The sequence below is a fragment of the Bubalus kerabau genome, chromosome 5 (assembly GCF_029407905.1).
Source record: "Bubalus kerabau isolate K-KA32 ecotype Philippines breed swamp buffalo chromosome 5, PCC_UOA_SB_1v2, whole genome shotgun sequence".
Lineage (NCBI taxonomy): Eukaryota > Metazoa > Chordata > Mammalia > Artiodactyla > Bovidae > Bubalus > Bubalus kerabau.
The window spans coordinates 111,083,412-111,102,502 of NC_073628.1; the positions used below are offsets into that span (position 1 = coordinate 111,083,412).

Genomic DNA, 19,091 nt, shown 5'->3' on the forward strand with positions numbered 1-19,091 from the left:
CAATTTATTAAAACTTAACTTGCAGTATACACGTTGCTTTTTTTGAGGCCCACCTCTACTTTTAGGATGTGTTTTTTGCCATGTAGATTTTCTTCCTGAAACCTAATGTATCAGAACAAATTTCAGAGTCTTCAGAAGGGAATTTTTCACTTTAACTACCCGGCAGTTCCAAGTCATCTGAAAACAGCTATGAGCACTGGGCTGTGGGGACATCAGGAACTGGAAGACAGAACCGAGAAGCTGGAAGGTAGTTTCTCTGCCAGGACCCAGCAGACTGTGCTGGCCCGGCCATCTGGACACGTGGGAGACACGGCGAGACACAGACAGAGGGCCTCCGGGCCAGTTCTCACAGTGACTTAGCGTTTTGCTGCTGTCAGCCGGGGATGGCTGCTTCAAAGAGCTGCCTGTCTTCAGTGCCTGTAGTTTTCTCTGCTGAACTCATCCTGTGGCCCCCTCCCCCAAGTCTGCTTCTCCGATAACTCAGAGAACCACGTCCATTCACTCAATAAACACTTAGGGAGCATGAGCTCTGTTCTGGTCCTGGGCTTGGTGCTGGGGTGTAGTGATAAGCACAGGAAAGAGGGCTCCTGCCTCCTAGAGCTTGCAGCCAAGTGGGCAAGGCACACACATCACACACACAGTTTGTCACTGTAGATCGTGGCAAGTGCTACCAGGGGAAATATGAGTTTAGATGAGGGTGGGGAACCGATTTGGATGGGCTGAGTGGGACGGGGCTCAGGCCACCCTGTGCTGCAGAAGTGAGCTTGAAGCTGAGGTAAGGGTCAGGTAAGGGCCCTAATGTGTAAACCAGGCAGACACACGTTAACTAAGTTAAATGTACACACACACAGTGCTTTCACAGTGAATTTTGGCTCTGTATCCAAATTAAGAGCAGAGCACTCTCTGAGTTTTCTTGGCTGTTCTGGAAATACGGTCTTGTGTGCCTGGATTCCTGGTCCTTGCTTCATTGTGCCTCTGGGCTGTCCCTGTTACGGGTTTTTGGTCTTCATTTGTCCTTACTGTGCTCACTGCTTTCTGAGTAGCCTGATGGGCCAGGTTCCCCCCGCTGATCTTTAAACTTTCTCACCTGACTGGTTCACAGATCAGCCTGTCTGCTCCTCCTCTCTGGCTCTGCCCCACACGTCACCAGGTAGAAGCTTCCCAGGGAGGCTCCAGCCCTTCATCCTGTCCTACCACAGCCTCAGAGTCTGTGCTGTTAGGGCTGCTGGAAATGCGGAAGAAACACTTAGAAGGAGCATGGCCTTCCATGCCTTTCACATCCGAATTCAGATTGTGACGCTGATCTTAGATGTGTGTCCCAGTCCGGTTTTTTGATCTCTTCAAAGCTTGCTATCATTACCTGGAAAATAATTTTTGCTATGAGGATTAGAGATAACGTGTGCCGAGCATGTGGTACCTAGTTGGCATTCATTGAAAGCAACCACCCCGACCCCCGACCCCTGGGTGAGCTGGGGATGTTGTCCCAGAAAGTATGTACATGCTTTCTTCACCTTCTTCATGACTAATGCGCTCTGGTTTGCAGGCAGAAGACAAGGCAGACGTGCTGAATAAGGAGCTTCTCTTGACCAAACAGAGGCTGGTGGAGACCGAAGAAGAGAAGAGGAAGCAGGAGGAAGAGACGGCTCAGGTAACAGGCCTGGCGGGGTGGGGTGGGTAACTAGTCTTTACGCAGGTGCATTGGTTCCTGGACTTGATTAATACTATAAACAGGAAGTCAAGTTGTTGTTATTGTTGTTGTTCAGTCGCTCAGTCACGTCCAACTCTTTGCGACCCCATGGACTATAGCACACCAGGCTTCCCTGTCCCTCACTCTCTCCCAGAGCTTGCTCAAAATCGTGTCCATTGAGTCGGTGATGCCATCCAGCCATCTCATCCTTTTGTCGTCCCCTTCTCCTCCTGCCTTCAATCTTTCCCAGCATCAGTTAAATATGAAGTAAAGTTAAATTTGTTCTAAATCAAGGCTGGTGCTGAAGCAGTACATGTGAGTAGCACTGAGTCATTTCTCCTGAAGGGTGTTAGGAGAGGTGGCAGCATTTCCACCCTGGAACAGCTTTCAGGAATTTGCCTTCACTGAGATGTCTAGCAAGAGTGTCAAGTCTTCTCCAAGTTTAAGAACTTGGAATTATGACCCAAGAGCTGTGACAAATCTGTAAATTTCGTGTCACATCTCCAAGATGACTGGCTTCTCTGAAGTCATTTATGAGGATCATTAAGCCAGATGCCTACAGAGATCTCTGCTGAGATTTGCCTCCATCAGTCACGCTTCATTTTCTGGATTGATGACTTTGAAAAAGGAACACCAACATTTCTGTTCCTGGCAGAACTCTCAAATCGAATTCTCTGAGGGAATAGAAAGAAACCCTTGGGAACCAGCTTTGAAGTTAGCTCCCTCCTGTCTTCATGTGAGTGGTGAGGATGATCAGCTGGAAGACACGCCATTGCCCAGGAGCCCCAGAGGTGATGGGTGATAGTTGACAGCTGGAATCAGAGCTTCCGGCTTCTGTAAGGAAGAGCAGGCTGTTTCACCAGTGGTCTCCATCTCCGTCTGTCCCAGCCAGGCGCAATTAGCTCAGTTATTTTAATGAGTTTCATTCGGAGACATCAATAATAATAAATATAAAACAGAACACAAAGCATTTCAAAGACCTCCTTCCAAGCAACCAGCAAAAGTTCCAGTAAAGTCACTAATGAAGGGATGTGTTATTTAGCATCTTCCGGAATTTATAAAAAGTATTCCATGATTTCCATTTTTTCCCCTAAATAATGAAATGTTTTGGCAATTACGGTGGACCAGGAATTTTTTTTTAACATAATCAAAAATATTTAGGGGCTGATTATTGGTTTGATCTTGGCATTTTGATGGGTTTTACTCTTTTCTTTATTTCCTGCTTTTTGAGGGCCTACTTCAGTACTTTAGGTAAAGAATAAAGCTATTAACAAAGGAATTTAATCCATGATTTTCCTTTTGTGTGTGTGTGTCCTATTTTAATTATGGTTCCCTTGTGACTATGGTTCCCAAGTGTGATCATTCTCATTTGTCAAATGAGTTAACTACAACTTAGAGAAACTGAATGAACTTACTCAAAGCCTCTCAGCTACCTAAGTTGACCCTGAGTCAGTGGAACCTTATGGCAGAAGGGACAAAGGGCATGGTTGATGTCCTTGAATTATGGAAGATGAACGGAGACCAATAAAAACAAATAAGTTTGAATCAGTGTAACCTACAAATGCTCTTAAAATTTTAGAATGTAGCAAATATGAAGAAACTCCCAGATCTTCTAATGAGAAGTTCAGCTATCAATTGCAGTAACTTGTGAATTTGGAAGTACCAAGTATCCTCCATTCATATTTTGGGATGCTGCAAAGCAGAATTCATCAGTTGTTTTCTGATTGTGTACTTGCAGATTAACCAGGGTTGGTTTTCGTTTGGTCATCTTGGGAGAATTGAATTCTTTCCCTTTTATCTGGTGACATCTGAGCCTTTTCATTGCTCTAACCTTCTTATTGAGCTGCCAAGCTACAGAAATAACTGTGGTTTTAGGTTCAGCATTCATAATTCAGTACTTCTGTGACTGTAACAAGTACTGCATCGTATGTCACTTTAACTTCTAAAGTCAGTGGTTCTTTAGTCCACACCTCCATTTCTGACTCCAGTCCCAAAAGCCTCTTGTTTCTACCTCCAGAGAGGTAACAACAGTGTCAATATGAGATGAGAAAGAAGGCCTAAAATGTTTTTTCAGTAGTCTGTGACAGAGCATCAGGAGTACATGCAGTGTTTGCCTGATGTTTTTTGTTTTAGACTCAGGAGAATAAAGATAGCTTCTGAACGGACCCTTACTCGACAGCTGTTCACCTTGTTGTTGACTTGGAATCAGGCAAGTCAATATCCATATGACACTTGAATGTGGATATTGGTGGAAATGTGTAAAGATTTTGATTGAGTCTTGATGTTTCTCATTCTTACTCTTTATAGCTAAAAGAAGTCTTCAGGAAACAGCTAGAGAAGGCGGAATATGAAATCAAGAAGACTACAGCTATCATTGCCGAGTATAAACAGGTAATGTACCCCTGTGGGCTTCATCACTGTAGAAGTATTTGTTTCACTTTTTTCTTTGAGGAAATTTTGTTTGTTTGTTTGTAGAGTTTCCAGAACAGTCGCCACACTGCACAGATTATATTTGTTGGCTCATTTTCTCCTCTGAAACAGACAGTGGTTAGACATACTTGCTGATAACATGGGAAGTTTAATTGAGCAAAACAATCTGTTGGTTGTTTTCAATGTTTGATAGATTTAGAGGAATGAGAAATCTTATTACCATTGGGATCCTGCCTCTGCCTTACTCAGAAGCTAATTTCCAGTAGATCACATTTGCCAAGCACTAGAATTTAGTGTTTGTGCAGCTAGGAGATCCGTGCGTCCTTTGCTATCACCGTAGAGAACACGGGAGCTCTTTTCTGCACCTGCCTGTGTGGCTTTACCCAACAGGGGCTAGTGCCTAGCAGGAAACCTCTTGTGAACCTTTAAATGATCTTTTAATGGGCGGGGGTGGGGGGTGGAGGCAGGGGCTGTTCTCCTTGAGGACGTTTCTGATCTCATCACCAGACAGGGTCTCAGAAAGCCTCCATTCCAGCTCCAGTGGTCCCTGATGGTTAGGCTGGGGCACAGCCAGGAATCCGCTTGTTGTCACAAGACCCTGACTCGACTGTTCCAGCTTTCCCAAATTATTAAGGCACCATATGCCACCTACTTATCCAGAAATTTCCTTAGGGTCTCCTGTTTCACAAAGAAGCTAGAAGTCTAAGTCTTACTTTTTTAAAAAGTGGTTTTTTGCTTGTAAATAAAATGTATGTCCCTTGTGGAAGTGCAGAAAAACACAAAGAAAACAAGCCTCCCTTAATCTTTCCAACTAGAAAGAATCACTTAATACACTGAGTATGCTTTGTTGCTATTGATATATAAATAAAAACGTCAGTCATATTGTTCATGCTTTTGGAGGAAAACTAGTTCATTTGTTATTATGAATATCTTTCCACAAGGATTCCCCCCTTTCTTGGAGGATTGCTTAGAACTAAGGCCTCAGAGCTATCTTACTCTGTTTTATAATCTGTTTATATCTATATGCTTATTTATCTATACATATATATAATCAATATATGTTTATTTAATGCCTGCTGCACGTGAGGCTTGGTACTTTGGAGGAATAAAAGAGAAATTGATTCAGTTTCTCTTCTTTGGAAGCTGATCTTGTAATAGGTAAAACTTGGCCATAATTAAGAGGAGAGGGAATTATATATGGGAGATAAGGAATCCCTTCCTGGAGAAGGAAGTGATTTGAGTTGTGCTTCAAAGATAAGGTGAGGTTCAGGCATCTGGAGATGAAGAAGGAAAGGCTGGAAAGGTTGGAAAAGCATGTGCAAAGGCATGGGAAGTTGGTTAGCCACAGTTTTGTTTAGCAAGAGTTTCAAGTACAGGCAAGAAAAGCAAAGATGAGTTGGGGCTGAGTTCAGGGAACGTCTTCAGGGACAGCCTGAGGAGTTTGTATTTCATTCTGTTTGTAGCAGGACAGTGGCATGACTGGGAACATGGATCTGGCACTACTCGGTCCCAGGGAGAACTGTGGAAGCAAGTGGAGAGATGCACAGGCAGAGAAGGACACAGAGCAGCCAGAGGCCAACAGCAGAGGCTAACTGAGACAAAACAGGGTCCTGAGCTACAGTAGATAGCAGTGGAAATGGAGAAACAAGAAATACAAGAGAGTTAATAAGGACATTTTGAATTTGGATAACCAGGAGAAGGACTGGTTAGACATTAAGCAGTACGAGGAACATCAAAGACCACGTGCTTGTCATCACTGCAGATGCATTTTTTCCATCACATTAGGCCATAGGTGGCCTCCATATGCAGCACTTTTCAAAGAGCAGTCCTTGGGACGATTCTTGAATATTATCTGGCAAGCACTTCAAGCAACAGGCCCATCTCTTTTAAAATAATTAAACATATAATCCACATGCATTCTATAGTTGGAATTGGCTACTGTTGGCTATATTTCAGAAGGTTTGGGCTTATTTAAAATGGCTTATGGTTTGCCAGAATTGCTATAGAGATCGCTTCCTTTTAACATCAGCCAGTACAGTCCTGCCTATTGTTTCCAGGCCTGGATCTGGAGAAACTGGAGACTGAACTCAGCAAGTTCTGATCTCTGAAACTATAGCCTGGGATTTTTGTAAGTGTCTGTTTTGATAATAGAGGTAGACCTTTTATGTTTTTAGCCCAAACTGCACTTGAAAATTTGACATCCCTTAAATGTTTTATTCCATTTTTTTTCCAAAATAAAAAGATTCTTACTTCACTCGGGCTTAGTAATACTTGACCTTCAGTTCTATATGTATATATATATAGTATATATAGGGCTTCCTAGGTGGCACAATGGTAAAGAATCCACCTGGCAATGCAGGAGATGCAAGAGACACAGCTTCAATCCCTGGATTGGGCAGATCCCCTGGAGGAGGAACCCACTGCAGTATTCTTGCTTGAAAAATTCCATGGACAGAGGAGCCTGGCAGGCTACAGTCCATGGGGCCGCAAAGAGTCAGACATGACTGAGACACTGAGCACAGATATATATATATATATATATAGATATATATATATATATATATCAGTGTACACACACACACACACAATTTGGGGGACTTTGAAAGCACTTATTTCTCTCTGTTCCCTGTACTTGTTAGCACCTTGTTTCAGAATAATGAGATGTTTTTTAATGGCCCTATACTAAACCTTTATGTAAATTTTCTTTCCCAGTGATTATCACAACACAGTACTTTTCAGTCATGAAGAAACTGAGGCTTAGAAAGATGAGTGAATATACCCAAGGACACCATGCTAGGAAGTCATAGAGCTAGACTTCCAGGCATTTCATTTTATTCTGTGTTGCCAAACCTCTTGTTTAAAGTTTTAAGTCTCTATTATTTTCTGGTCATTTTAACTTTTAAAAAATTCACTCTGCCACTTCCTAAAGAAACTTGTGATTGAAAACAGCAACTCTTTGTGTTGTAGCAGACAGGAGACATTTCTGGTTCAGAATTATTTTCATCAGACTCCTAGAATAGTACCTTGGCCAAAGTAGACAGTCAGCAAGATTCTACAGATTGATTCCAAAGTGAGGACAGGAATTCTCTGGAACCAGTCACGAAAGCTAGTGACAGACATAAATCAAACTTATCCCCTGTGTTTTTTCTACTGACTGAGATAGAAATGTGCTTACATACAGAACAGGCTTAGGCTTTCTGCTGCTCATTGTGGGAATGACTGGCAAATTTGCAAAATTTCTTCTAGTGTCAGAGATGCTGGAGTGATATATGGGTGAATGAACAGCTATGTGCACATGCTACGTGAGTCGTTGTACTTTCCAATAAAGCAGCTCTTTTCTTTCTCTTAGATCTGTTCCCAGTTGAGTACCCGACTGGAGAAACAGCAAGCAGCCAGCAAGGAGGAGCTGGAAGTGGTAAAGGTGAGAAAGAATGAAACAGTTCTGTCATACAGTGTCTTCCCAATTCATGTCATCTTAAGTGAGTCCCTGATCCCAATATATGATGACAAGCCACAGGCAGGACAGCCTGTAAATACAGCCCCACCCCACCTTTGTTACAAAGGATTTAGGAATTATGGAGAATAGGATTCGTCTCTGGACTGGGATGTGGGCCAGATGAAAGCCCATAAACCTTGTGGGCTGTCAGAGACAGGTAACAGGAAAAGAGGTTAGATTTCAGCCTTGGCACACGAGGCCCCTGAGCTTTCTTGCATGTTGGCAACCTGGGAACCCTCAGAAGCCGGCATCCCAACTGTGCCTGGATTGATGTGACTTCAGTGTGCAGCCCAGGAGGATCATCCCATTAATCTCTTAAACAGTAGACGCCGTGGGCAATATAGAACTCAGCTGGAGGTGGATTCTTCCACCAGTGATTTAGAGATGTAAAGGAAACCCGTAGCATTTATAGGGATTTCCTGGTGGCTCAAACAGTAAAGAATCTGCCTGCAATGCAGGAGACCCGAGTTCTAATCCCTGGGTCAGGAAGATTCCCTTGGGGAAGGGAATGGCAACCCACTTCAGGATTCTTGCCTAGAGAATTCCATGGACAGAGGAGCCTGGTGGGCTACAGTCTATGGAGTCAGAGAGTCACATTTATTTATATGCTGCCCCCTCGTGGTAGAACTCCTTGTATTTCTTTTCTGTTTGAAAAAAGCAGTAGCTTATTCTACAGAGCCAGGAGTAAACTAAGTGGATTGGTGTTCTTTAAGCAGCAGCATTGGCACAGCCCACTCTTGGGACCAGTGTTATAGAAACCTGATGCAATTCAATTTGAATATATTCAGGTTTATACAGTACTAGGAAGTAAATGCATTCTAGGCACTTTCGCATATCATTTAACAACTTGACAAGTTATTTAACCTTGGCTCAGACAGTAAAGAATCCACCTGCAATGTGGGAGGTGTGCGTTTGATCCCTGGTTAGGAAGATCCCCTGGAGGAGGGCATGGCAACCCACTCCAGTACTCTTGCCTGGAGAATCCCCATGGACAGAGGAGCCTGGTGGGCTACAGTCCATGTGGTTGCAAAGAGTCGGCCATGACTCAGTGACTAAGCACAGCTTTATTTTGTGTTCTGTAAACTAGAGATATTACCTACCTCATAAGGTCATTTTGAAGATTAAATAAGATGATGTATATTAAGTGCTTAGTCTAGAACTTGGCACACAGTAAATACTCAGTGAATACATATTTTATAAATTATAACCTGAAAATCTGAGACATGAGAACTAAAAAATCTGAACCTTGCTCTGGAAAGGTGACTTTTGGGGCTTTGGGCCTGGGAGACATGCTTGGACATACCAGAGAAAGAATTTAATGACCAGTGGAATGAAGAAGCAGCTAATGAAAAGATGACACCAAAGCCTTTAGGCCTACATGGTGGGGTCGTGCGTGGTGACCCAAGTGTGAGCACGGTTGCTTTGTGTGTGTGTGTGTGTGTGAAGAGAGGAGCATGGTTATGGTTAGGGACATCCTGAGCTTGTAACAGTAGGACATCAAAATAGAAATGTTCTACAATATCCCTTATCTCTAAATTTTTTGAAGATATTTTAAGAAAACAGCAGTTCTGTTGATGCTATTGTTCAGTGCTCTCTGCTTGATTGACAGTCCAGGCATATAACCTAGTGACTTTTATCATCTTGAACAATAACGACCATCTTTCCTTAAAGTTGAACAAAAGGACATATCTTGAGTTGGCCAAAAAATTCATTTGGGTACTTCTACACCATCTTATGGAATAACCCAAATGAACTTTTTGGCCAGCCCAATACTTGTTTGTTGCTAGGGTAGACCTAGGTTACTCATAATGACCTTCCTTGTCTAAGTAGGCAAATTTACTTGTACTCTTTAAGCTTCTTCATTTGTAAATGGGGATGATAATAGTACCTAATCATATGGTCAGATCAGATCAGATCAGATCAGTTGCTCAGTCGTGTCCGACTCTTTGCGACCCCATGAATTGCAGCATGCTAGGCCTCCCTGACCATCACCAACTCCCGGAGTTCACTCAGACTCACGTCCATCGAGTCAGTGATGCCATCCAGCCATCTCATCCTTTGTCATCCCCTTCTCCTCTTGCCCCCAATCCCTCCCAGCATCACAGTCTTTTCCAATGAGTCAACTCTTCGCATGAGGTGGCCAAAGTACTGGAGTTTCAGCTTTAGCATCATTCCACCCAAAGAAATCCCAGGGCTGATCTCCTTGAGAATGGACTGGTTGGATCTCCTTGCAGTCCAAGGGACTCTCAAGAGTCTTCTCCAACACCACAGTTCAAAAGCATCAATTCTTCGGCGCTCAGCCTTCACAGTCCAACTCTCACATCCATACATGACCACAGGAAAAACCATAGTCTTGACTAGCCGGACCTTTGTTGGCAAAGTAACGTCTCTGCTTTTGAATATGCTATCTAGGTTGGTCATAACTTTCCTTCCAAGGAGTAAGTGTCTTTTAATTTCATGGCTGCAGTCACCATCTGTAGTGATTTTGGAGCCCCCCAAAATAAAGTCTGACACTGTTTCCACTGTTTCCCCATCTGTTTCCCATGAAGTGATGGGACCGGATGCCATCATCTTTATTTTCTGAATGTTTTTCACTCTCTACTTTCACTTTCATCAAGAGGCTTTTAGTTCCTCTTCACTTTCTGCCATAAGGGCAGTGTCATCTGCATATCTGAGGTTATTGAGATTTCTCCTGGCAATCTTGATTCCAGTTTGTGTTTCTTCCAGTCCAGCATTTCTCATGATGTACTCTGCATATAAGTTAAATAAACAGGGTGACAATATACAGCCTTGACAAACTCCTTTTCCTATTTGGAACCAGTCTGTTGTTCCATGTCCAGTTCTAACTGTTGCTTCCTGACCTGCATACAAATTTCTCAAGAGGCAGATCAGGTGGTCTGGTATTCCCATCTCTTTCAGAATCTTCCACAGTTTATTGTGATCCACACAGTCAAAGGCTTTGGCATAGTCAATAAAGCAGAAATAGATGCTTTTCTGGAACTCTCTTGCTTTTTCCCTGATCCAGCAGATGTTGGCAATTTGATCTCTGGTTCCTCTGCCTTTTCTAAAACCAGCTTGAACATCAGGAAGTTCACGTTTCACATATTGCTGAAGCCTGGCTTGGAGAATTTTGAGCATTACTTTACTAGCATGTGAGATGAGTGCAATTGTGCCGTAGTTTGAGCATTCTTTGGCATTGCCTTTCTCAATCATATGGTAGCTCTAGGGTTAAATGAGGAAATTAATGCATGTAGACTGTATGCCATGGGCTTGGCATCCAGTAAGGATAATGGGAGAATAAAATTTCTAGAACACATACAAGAAAATGCTATAACACTTCCTATCTCCAGAGTTTTTCTATAGTTACTTTAAGAAAAAGTAGCACCTATCTTCGATAGTTGGGTTTTGTGCTGATTATAACCATTTTGGTCATAGCCCAAGAAAAATACTTTCATAAATGGGCCTTCATTTGATGACCAGAAGCAGTGTCCAAAGAAAAATCATATCACAATGTCTCAGAACATGATATATGCTATGAAGTACAGTTCAATACTGGTTATCTCTTTTGGATATTTCAGGGTAAAATGATGGCATGTAAACACTGCAGTGACATTTTCAGCAAGGAGGGCGCTTTGAAAGTAGCGGCCATAAGCAGAGAGGACCAGGGGATTGAATCGGATGATGAGAAGGACTCTCTTAAGAAGCAACTGAGGGAGATGGAGCTGGAATTGGCACAAACCAAACTGCAGCTGGTGGAGGCCAAGTGTAAAATCCAGGTTGGTGATTTGGTAAAAGACCAATAAGAAAAAAATAAAAGTCAGTGGTCCAAGATATTCTAGTATTAAAGCTCAGAATCATGGAATGTTATACCATATATGATGAATACATTTTCTGCCCACTAATGAGTTGTATTTTACGTCACTTTTAAACACTGATAGAAACCAGTCAATCCTAAAGGAAATCAGCCCTGAATATTCATTGGAAGGACTGAAGCTAAAACTGAAGCTCTAAGACTTTGGCCACCTGATGTAAAGAGCCAGCTCATTGGAAAAGACCCTGATGCTGGGAAAGATTGAGGGCAGGAGGAGAAGGGGACGACAGAGGATGAAACGGTTGGATGGCATCACCAACTCAATGGATATGAGTTTGAGCAAGCTCTAGGAGATAGTGAAGGACAGGGAAGCCTGGCATGCTGCCGTCTGTGGGGTTGCAAAGAGTCGTGTTGCAAAGAGTCGGACACAACTGAGCAACTAAACAAAAATAAACACGTAATTTTAAATTTTTAATAATTAAATTTCACACACACACACGGGAACTTAAGCATATGCCTTTTTAGTTTACCCTGAGATTTTTTTTGCCTCAATGGTCCTTTCTCATTGAACTTGGTCACTTAGCTGATGCTTAGAGATGAAAAGCCAAACCCCTTCTGCTATCCTTGCCCTAACAGTTGAACGTTGGCCGACAGCCATTCTTTTCTTTGGAGTCCCTTTTCATCTTTACCTGATTTTGCCAAATCCCTTTCCCCATAATCTCGTTCCACTTTGGAGGATATCAGAATTAGGAAAACAATCCTGGCTTCTGATGGACTGTTGCCATTTCCTTCTATCAGTGATCTTCACCCTCACTGCGTCCTGCCATGGCATCCGCTGCACCACACTAATGATCCTGAACTTTCTGCACCAGACCTTGTACATTCTCAGGGCCACAGGCTGTGTGTTGGGACCAGAACTCATTCATGCTTACACTATCAGTAAAACTTCTTTCCATCCATATGCTTATGTTTACCTGTGGTTTTAAACATCTTCTCTCAGGTTGCAGCCTAAATTGGACCTAAATTGCAAGGGGGAGGAAAGGGTAAAATGAGGTTTCCTGTCACTGATCAGAGAAAGCACAGATTCTGGGTTTTAGTGGTAACTCTTTTAGCTCTACATTTTTTTTTTTCCTGCATTCAGAAGCCAACTAAATCTCACCTGGGTGTGTAGGAAGAAAACTACGGCTATGTGGATTCCAAAAAGCTGCACTCTGATTTTAATTTTGCAGAGAGAAAACATTTATATAACTCAGATGACTTTCTTTCTTTAATTAGGAACTTGAACATCAGAGAGGAGCCCTTATGAATGAAATCCAAGCTGCAAAAAACTCTTGGTTTAGCAAAACCCTGAACTCTATCAAAACGGCCACGGGCACGCAGCCGCTGCAGCCGCCACAGGCCACCCAGCCCCCCAAGGAGAGCACATAGTTCCAGCCTCACCCGAACACAGGAGCACAACGATCAAAGCGACGGAAACCCAGGAAGAATCCTGGTGTCCCTTTGAAAGGAAGGGAAGGAGGCCAGAAAGCAAGCCAGGATCTTTCAGTAGCTCTCAATCTTTCTCGTATGACACTTTTCAAAGGGATGTTATTTAAACTAACCTGATTTATGTTGAATACCTGTGTTCGTGCTTCATGGAAGGCCGTGTTCCGATCCATCATAGTATTATTACACATTATTTTATATGCCTGATATCTGGTTGGAAACAAGTAATTCAGAGCTAAATGCTTTTTATTTAGAATTATTCATAATTATTTTTATCTTACATGAAAATGGAGATGTCTTTTATTCCAAGGTTGAATTGATAGGAAGATATTTGTCACAGCAAAAAAAAAAAAAGATTGAAACCTAAACCTCATAACTTTTCAGGACTTCTTCAGATAAAGCACACTGTGGGGCCAGCCACGACCACTGTCAGGTTTCCTCCTGAAAGTGATTCCCTGGACAGCGATAATCCTATCTGAAGGAAAGAACAGATCTGGGGTTGGACAGTTCCCAAAGAGAATTAGTTTATTTTTATTTTCTGTGGGGTACATCTGGAAATTAAGTGCCAAGAACCATGGAATAAGATAGGCTATTGAGAACACACACTAGATAAAAAAGAACTGAGTTTTTATAAATGCAGGATAAAATAAATCACTTTGGTCCTGGTCTTCTAACAGGTCCTTTTCAGAATCCCACAGGAGAATCGCGAGTTCCTAAGCAAGCATACAGTTGTGCCTTCTGGCAAATGTGAAGTCAGAAGTGGATATTACGAGTTTCATCTTTAGGAGACCTTTACCAGAGAAGCCTGAAAGGCCCAGGAACAGTTACTGTGCTTAGAATGGAATGTAGAACCAGGGACAGAGTATTCGTTTAATGTTGACATATACTTTGCGAAGGAAACACTAATATACTGTAACTTTGTTAAAGTTATGAAATGGGAAATAGAGGTCAGCTTCATATCACCTTAATTTAATACTAGGCCCCTTTTTCTGAGTTCTGTAGCTTCCTAAAAATGTGCCCTTGGTACCCCTAGATGAAGAGATGCAAATGCATTTGTAACATTTTCAATTGCATATAAAACCTTTATAGAAATACTTATCTCATGGAAAGGCAAAGCTATTGTGTAAAAGTTGATGGAAATATTTTTTTCAATTATATTTAACATGTCTTTATAAATAGTCTTTGCAGGAAATCCTTTGGTAAGGGAAAAACCAATTTTCCCATTTTTTAAGCTGTTTTGGAGGCCTTCGGTCCTTTTACGTCAACCAAACTACTGTTGTCTGTGTACAGTAACATTTATTGATGCTCATCCTTGGCTTCACTGTTGAACATATTCTTTGCAGAGGATCTTAAACCCTCTAGTGGCAGAGGGACTCTCATCTGCGCATACGTTTCAGTTAAAAGTGACACACTCTTGGAAGTAAAAATCATGTAAGAGCCATCTCAAGTCCAGAAGCATGCACTACAGGTTGCTCACGGTGGATCCTCTCCTCTAAAATAATCATTAAGCTCTAAAAAGTGAAGTTCCCCTCATCGGTAAGTGTTCTTCTATCATCTGTAGCCTATAAAATTGATGTGGTTGTTTGCTATCCTTCATTACACTCATCAAATAATACTTTTCTTACAGAATTCCCTTTTTTTTGTCCTGACATCTTTCATCATAGTTTTCATTTCCTTTCACCCCAAAGGAAAATAACTCAGCATTCTGAGTATCTGTGTTGACTTTAACATTCCATTTGTGGTGGTTTAGAAAAGTTAATATTTTTTTTGTAAAATATAATGGCTAGAAAATTGCACCTTGGTACTTGTTTTTGTAAATCATTTAGTAAAATTTGTTAGCTTTCCTGGTACTTTATGCTTTGATCCCAAGAAGCCTTGTACAAGTTGCCTTATCAGATGGCTAGCTAAATTAAGGATGTTCTTTTGTGTTTTGTGAATCTCATAATTCTACTGTACAGAGCTCTTTTTACATTTCACAGAATGCCTAAATTGCATAATTTTCCTTAAATGGTAGTTGAGAGAGAACTAGCTCCAGGTTCACTTCTTACCTGTAGACCTGGCTCAGTTTTATACTCCCTAACATTTGTTTCTTTAAACAAAATCACCAGGTACAAACATTGTAAACATTTAATTGGTTGCATTTTAACAGATTATAATGGTCATCTATAGATTTTTTTTCCTCCTCCAGTTCCACTTCATACTTGGGTGTGTGTATTAGTATCACAGTCTAAACTGTCCCTCACTACAATGCCTTTGGGTGAGTAGCAATAGCAAACACAGAAAGAAAGAAAATGCAAAAGCTGGTATATATTATTCATACAGTGTTACAGTAGCACTGTCCCAGACCGCATGCCTTCACCATATATTGTTTAAAAACTCATGCATTCCAGCATTAAGTATCTGCTAGTTTTAATTTCGGAGAAGGCAATGGCACCCCACTCCAGTACTCTTGCCTGAAGGATCCCATGGACGGAGGAGCCTGGTAGGCTGCAGTCCATGGGATCGCTGAGGGTCAGACACGACTGCACGACTGAGCGACTTCACTTTCACTTTTCCCTTTCATGCATTGGAGAAGGCAATGGCAACCCACTCCAGTGTGCTTTCCTGGAGAATCCCAGGGATGGGGGAGCCTGGTGGGCTGCCATCTCTGGGGTCGCACAGAGTCAGACACAACTGATGTGACTTAGCAGTAGTAGCAGTTTTAATTTATCTTAACTTGAAGTATATTTGAGAATTCATACTCTTTTGGTTTTAGAAAGAGGTTGACCAGCTCAAATATCCAGGAAAACTTCAAATATTTTAGTGTTTTTCATCTTTTCCTTGGATACATTGTATAAAACATTCCTCCAAAAATCCAACATTTGCAGCATTCTGAAAAGTGAAGAGTTCTCCTTTCATTAAATTTTTCAATATCAGAGAATGAAGTTCAATTTGATAATTCAGTCATTAGCTTTTATATCTTGAGAATCTTTAACACATTCCTTAGAGCTGAAAGAAACCAAGTTGAATTTTGCAGTGCATATGTTTTCTAGCTTCCCACATCCTGAGCCATGGCACAATTTGGTTATATTTAGTTACATATAATTTAATGCAAAGAAATTCTCCGTTACTGTGTATGAGTGCCTATCAGAAACACTAATAGGAATGTCACGTAGGCCTATGGCCTATCTTTCCATGCAACCAATAATTCTCTTTCCCTCTCCCAACTATTAAGTTCGTGGTTTGTTCTTCACTGGCTTTCTTTAATTTCGATAATAAAGTAGAAAAGTAATCTTTGTACTGATGTTGGGATATTTAATAGTATTTATCTGGTTTCATTGTTTTCAAAACTTTCATCCTCTTATACCATGTATTAATATTTATGTTTCTCAAACCCTTACTCCATTTTCCTAAAATACTTTCCAGTTGATAACGAGTGGCTTCATTTCCTAGCTGAAGTGAGAGAAACAAGAGAATACACCATTTAGGGCACAAGAGATGAAAGATCCTTAAAGGAACTGATTCATTTCTGAGGATAAGAATCACATATGTAACTAATGTAAGGGATTGAGTTTTCTTTTTCTTTAGTTGAGATCAGTCTACTAATTATTCTGGTAAGGTGGTTGTCCAATTTCATGATCGTATTAGGGAAAAAGAAGCTTTTAAAAAGTGAAATGTTTTATCTTTCTGGCACAGAACACTTTTAATTACTTAGTAAGATGATTCTGTTGTATAACTTACTCTTAAAAAAAAAATTCTTCTTCTCTTGCTTCAAGTATAGGTAAACGAGAGCATGAACTATTGTTTGATTTGAATGCTGTGAGACTTGTGTGTGTGTGTGTGATTGGTGATTGGTATAACTTTACATGGCTTATCCCTGCCTCTTTGGTATACCCTGGTACCATCCAACTGAATATGCACACAGTGATCAGATACAGAAGGCCAGACCCAGCTCAGTGGCCTGTGTTTCCTACTACCAGATACAAAACTCTTGCCCTCTAGTTGCCATGCTGATGGTCACACTGAACTGGAACTGCTCCAGAACATCTTCCTGTCTCATCGTGGCTTCCATGTAACACAGGCAGAGCCCTTAGGGATTTTCTTATCTTTCAAGAGCTACCGACATGAAAACTTGCATGTGGGCTGCACCTCAATAGGAGATGATCATCTTGAGTTGTAAGGAGAAAAGTGGATGTTCATGAGTAGCTTAGCGACTATAGGCAGCTTTCAGACATTCCTGTCTTAGCTTCCATCTAAAAGACTACATGTCGAGCTTATCTACAAGTGTGTTTGCTCCCTGCTATAAAAACATCTTCATCAACGTGTCCCACTCTCCCTGCCTCCACCCCTGGCTTTTTGTTAGTGGTATTCTGGAAACTTAAAAAAAAATCATTGAGTAGAAAATGAATAGTTTAAGTTACTTTCCTTTTTCATTGGCAATAAATTAACATGTAAAATCTTTTCTGTTGAAATGTAACTTTTAATAACTATATATTATATATGGAATAAAATATAGGGAACTGAATGATAAGGACATAAATTCATCAAGACTCTGGTATCATGAAAGCACAAGAATAAAGCCTGGAATTGGTCCCAGAATCCAAGATCGTAATAGCCTTTGCGTCAGTTTCTCTATTTTTGGTATTCTGCATAATGTATGGATCCTTAGTTCAAATAAGAAAGAAAGTTTCTCAGTCAGCCTCACTTCATTTCTTTCAACTCCTACCTTTCCCTTGCTGAGGAGGTAGTAGAAATTCTATGCTATCTGTTTTTACGAATTCTATGATTTTGCCCATGGCTTCTCCAATGTAAACAGGTTCCAGAATAAAAGTGTTGATTAGCTCAAACAGTGCTAATTGACTACGAAAGAAATTAGTGAGCAGCCTCTCTCCTCTATCAACACTGACCAATTAGATGTTTCCATTATTCCATGTATTATGTATAGTACACTCTATAAATGTAAATGTAATGCTTGTTAAGAAAAGTGCAATTTATTGTACATTGTCCCAACAAATGTTTACTTTTATAATTGTTATGAACTTGAATTGGATTAATATCTTGTTTTCATGTGTGAATGAAGCCTTGTGAAATAAACAAATGCAACCGAGAAGGTAGCAAGGTGACTGTTTTTGTGAGCCAGTGATGTTCTCAATGCTTTGTGTTGCCCCTTTGGCCCCATTAAGCAGTAATAAACATTTGTTCTAAAATCTATCTATGTCTTTTTGATTTTTTTTCTAGTTGACTTTATTCTGAATCATCTGAACCCGGTGTTGGTGAAAAGCTTCTTATCTGATACTAGACTCTAGTCACTATAGCAAGGAGAAATAAATAGGAGTTTGCCCTGCAAAATGATATCCTGTACAGCAGGCACAGCCAGGTGCCCTATATGCCTCTCTATAGAGATTCCTTGGTTGCAAGTAACAAACTCTCTCAAGCTAGCCTAATAATAATAAGGTAGGTAATTAAAAGGGGAAAAGTATATTTAGCTCATAATACCAAAGGCCAAAGTGTTGGGCCTGAAGAGGCACAGGGACCAGGGGCTGGAATGCCATCAGGAATGTGAGCAGTTGTTCTCATAATCACTCTTCTGCTTGACAGGTGATGCTTTGGTGGTGCTGCTGCTGCTGTCTCTGAAAAGAGGCACCCCCTGCTTCAAAGTGTGTAATCTCCAAGTTTATATGCCCTGTCTTCAAGTGACCGGCAGAGATGGACTGGCATCTCAGTGTCCCAATTCAAAATCTTGCAACAATCTGATTGGCTACTATTGGATTGGGTGGCTGCTGCTCGTCTTTCAGAGTACAACCCAGTGGGTGACATCATGTAATTCATGCAGAACTTTGAAAACTCCATAGGCTCTCCTGAAGTGGAGGCAGGGTACAGAGAATTGTGATTTGCACTGGGTTCTAATTTGCATTTTGTTTTGGGTGTTCCTGGAGCCAAATGAAAGCCAGATTAGTCAGCTCCTCTTAGAATTCAGCATGTATTAAAAAAATATTAATCAGAGATTGTAAAATTAGCTTGTGTCCCGAACCCAGACTACAGACATCTTTTGTTTGGCCCATGTAGCAATGAAAACAATGAGAAATTTTACATAAAAAGTAAAACTGTCAAATTATCTAGAAAATATCTACTGAACTTGGCAGTTACAAGGTCATGAATGGTCCTGTCATGAAAAGTAAGTGGAACTCGCTGTTCATTATTGA

The 19,091-nt window shown here is 41.1% G+C and overlaps 1 protein-coding gene and 1 long non-coding RNA gene across 11 annotated transcripts in view; one reads left to right on the forward strand and one right to left on the reverse strand.

Moving 5' to 3' along the window:
- RABGAP1L (RAB GTPase activating protein 1 like) overlaps nt 1–18,099 on the forward strand; it is a 742,566-nt gene extending 724,467 nt beyond the window's left edge. For all 10 annotated transcript variants that reach the window (XM_055582718.1, XM_055582716.1, XM_055582717.1 and 7 more), the window contains 5 exons: nt 1,544–1,648; nt 3,995–4,078; nt 7,467–7,538; nt 11,192–11,389; nt 12,700–18,099. In XM_055582718.1, coding sequence (XP_055438693.1) covers nt 1,544–1,648; nt 3,995–4,078; nt 7,467–7,538; nt 11,192–11,389; nt 12,700–12,852 — 612 coding nt within the window. In that variant the 3' untranslated portion in view covers nt 12,853–18,099. The remainder of the gene's footprint in view (nt 1–1,543; nt 1,649–3,994; nt 4,079–7,466; nt 7,539–11,191; nt 11,390–12,699) is intronic.
- Nucleotides 1–19,091, reverse strand: part of LOC129653241 (uncharacterized) — a 25,547-nt gene continuing 6,456 nt past the window's right edge. The window contains exons 2-3 of the long non-coding RNA XR_008714998.1: nt 1,088–1,360; nt 1–219 (exon numbers count right to left, since the gene is read on the reverse strand). This is a non-coding gene — a long non-coding RNA (uncharacterized LOC129653241). The remainder of the gene's footprint in view (nt 220–1,087; nt 1,361–19,091) is intronic.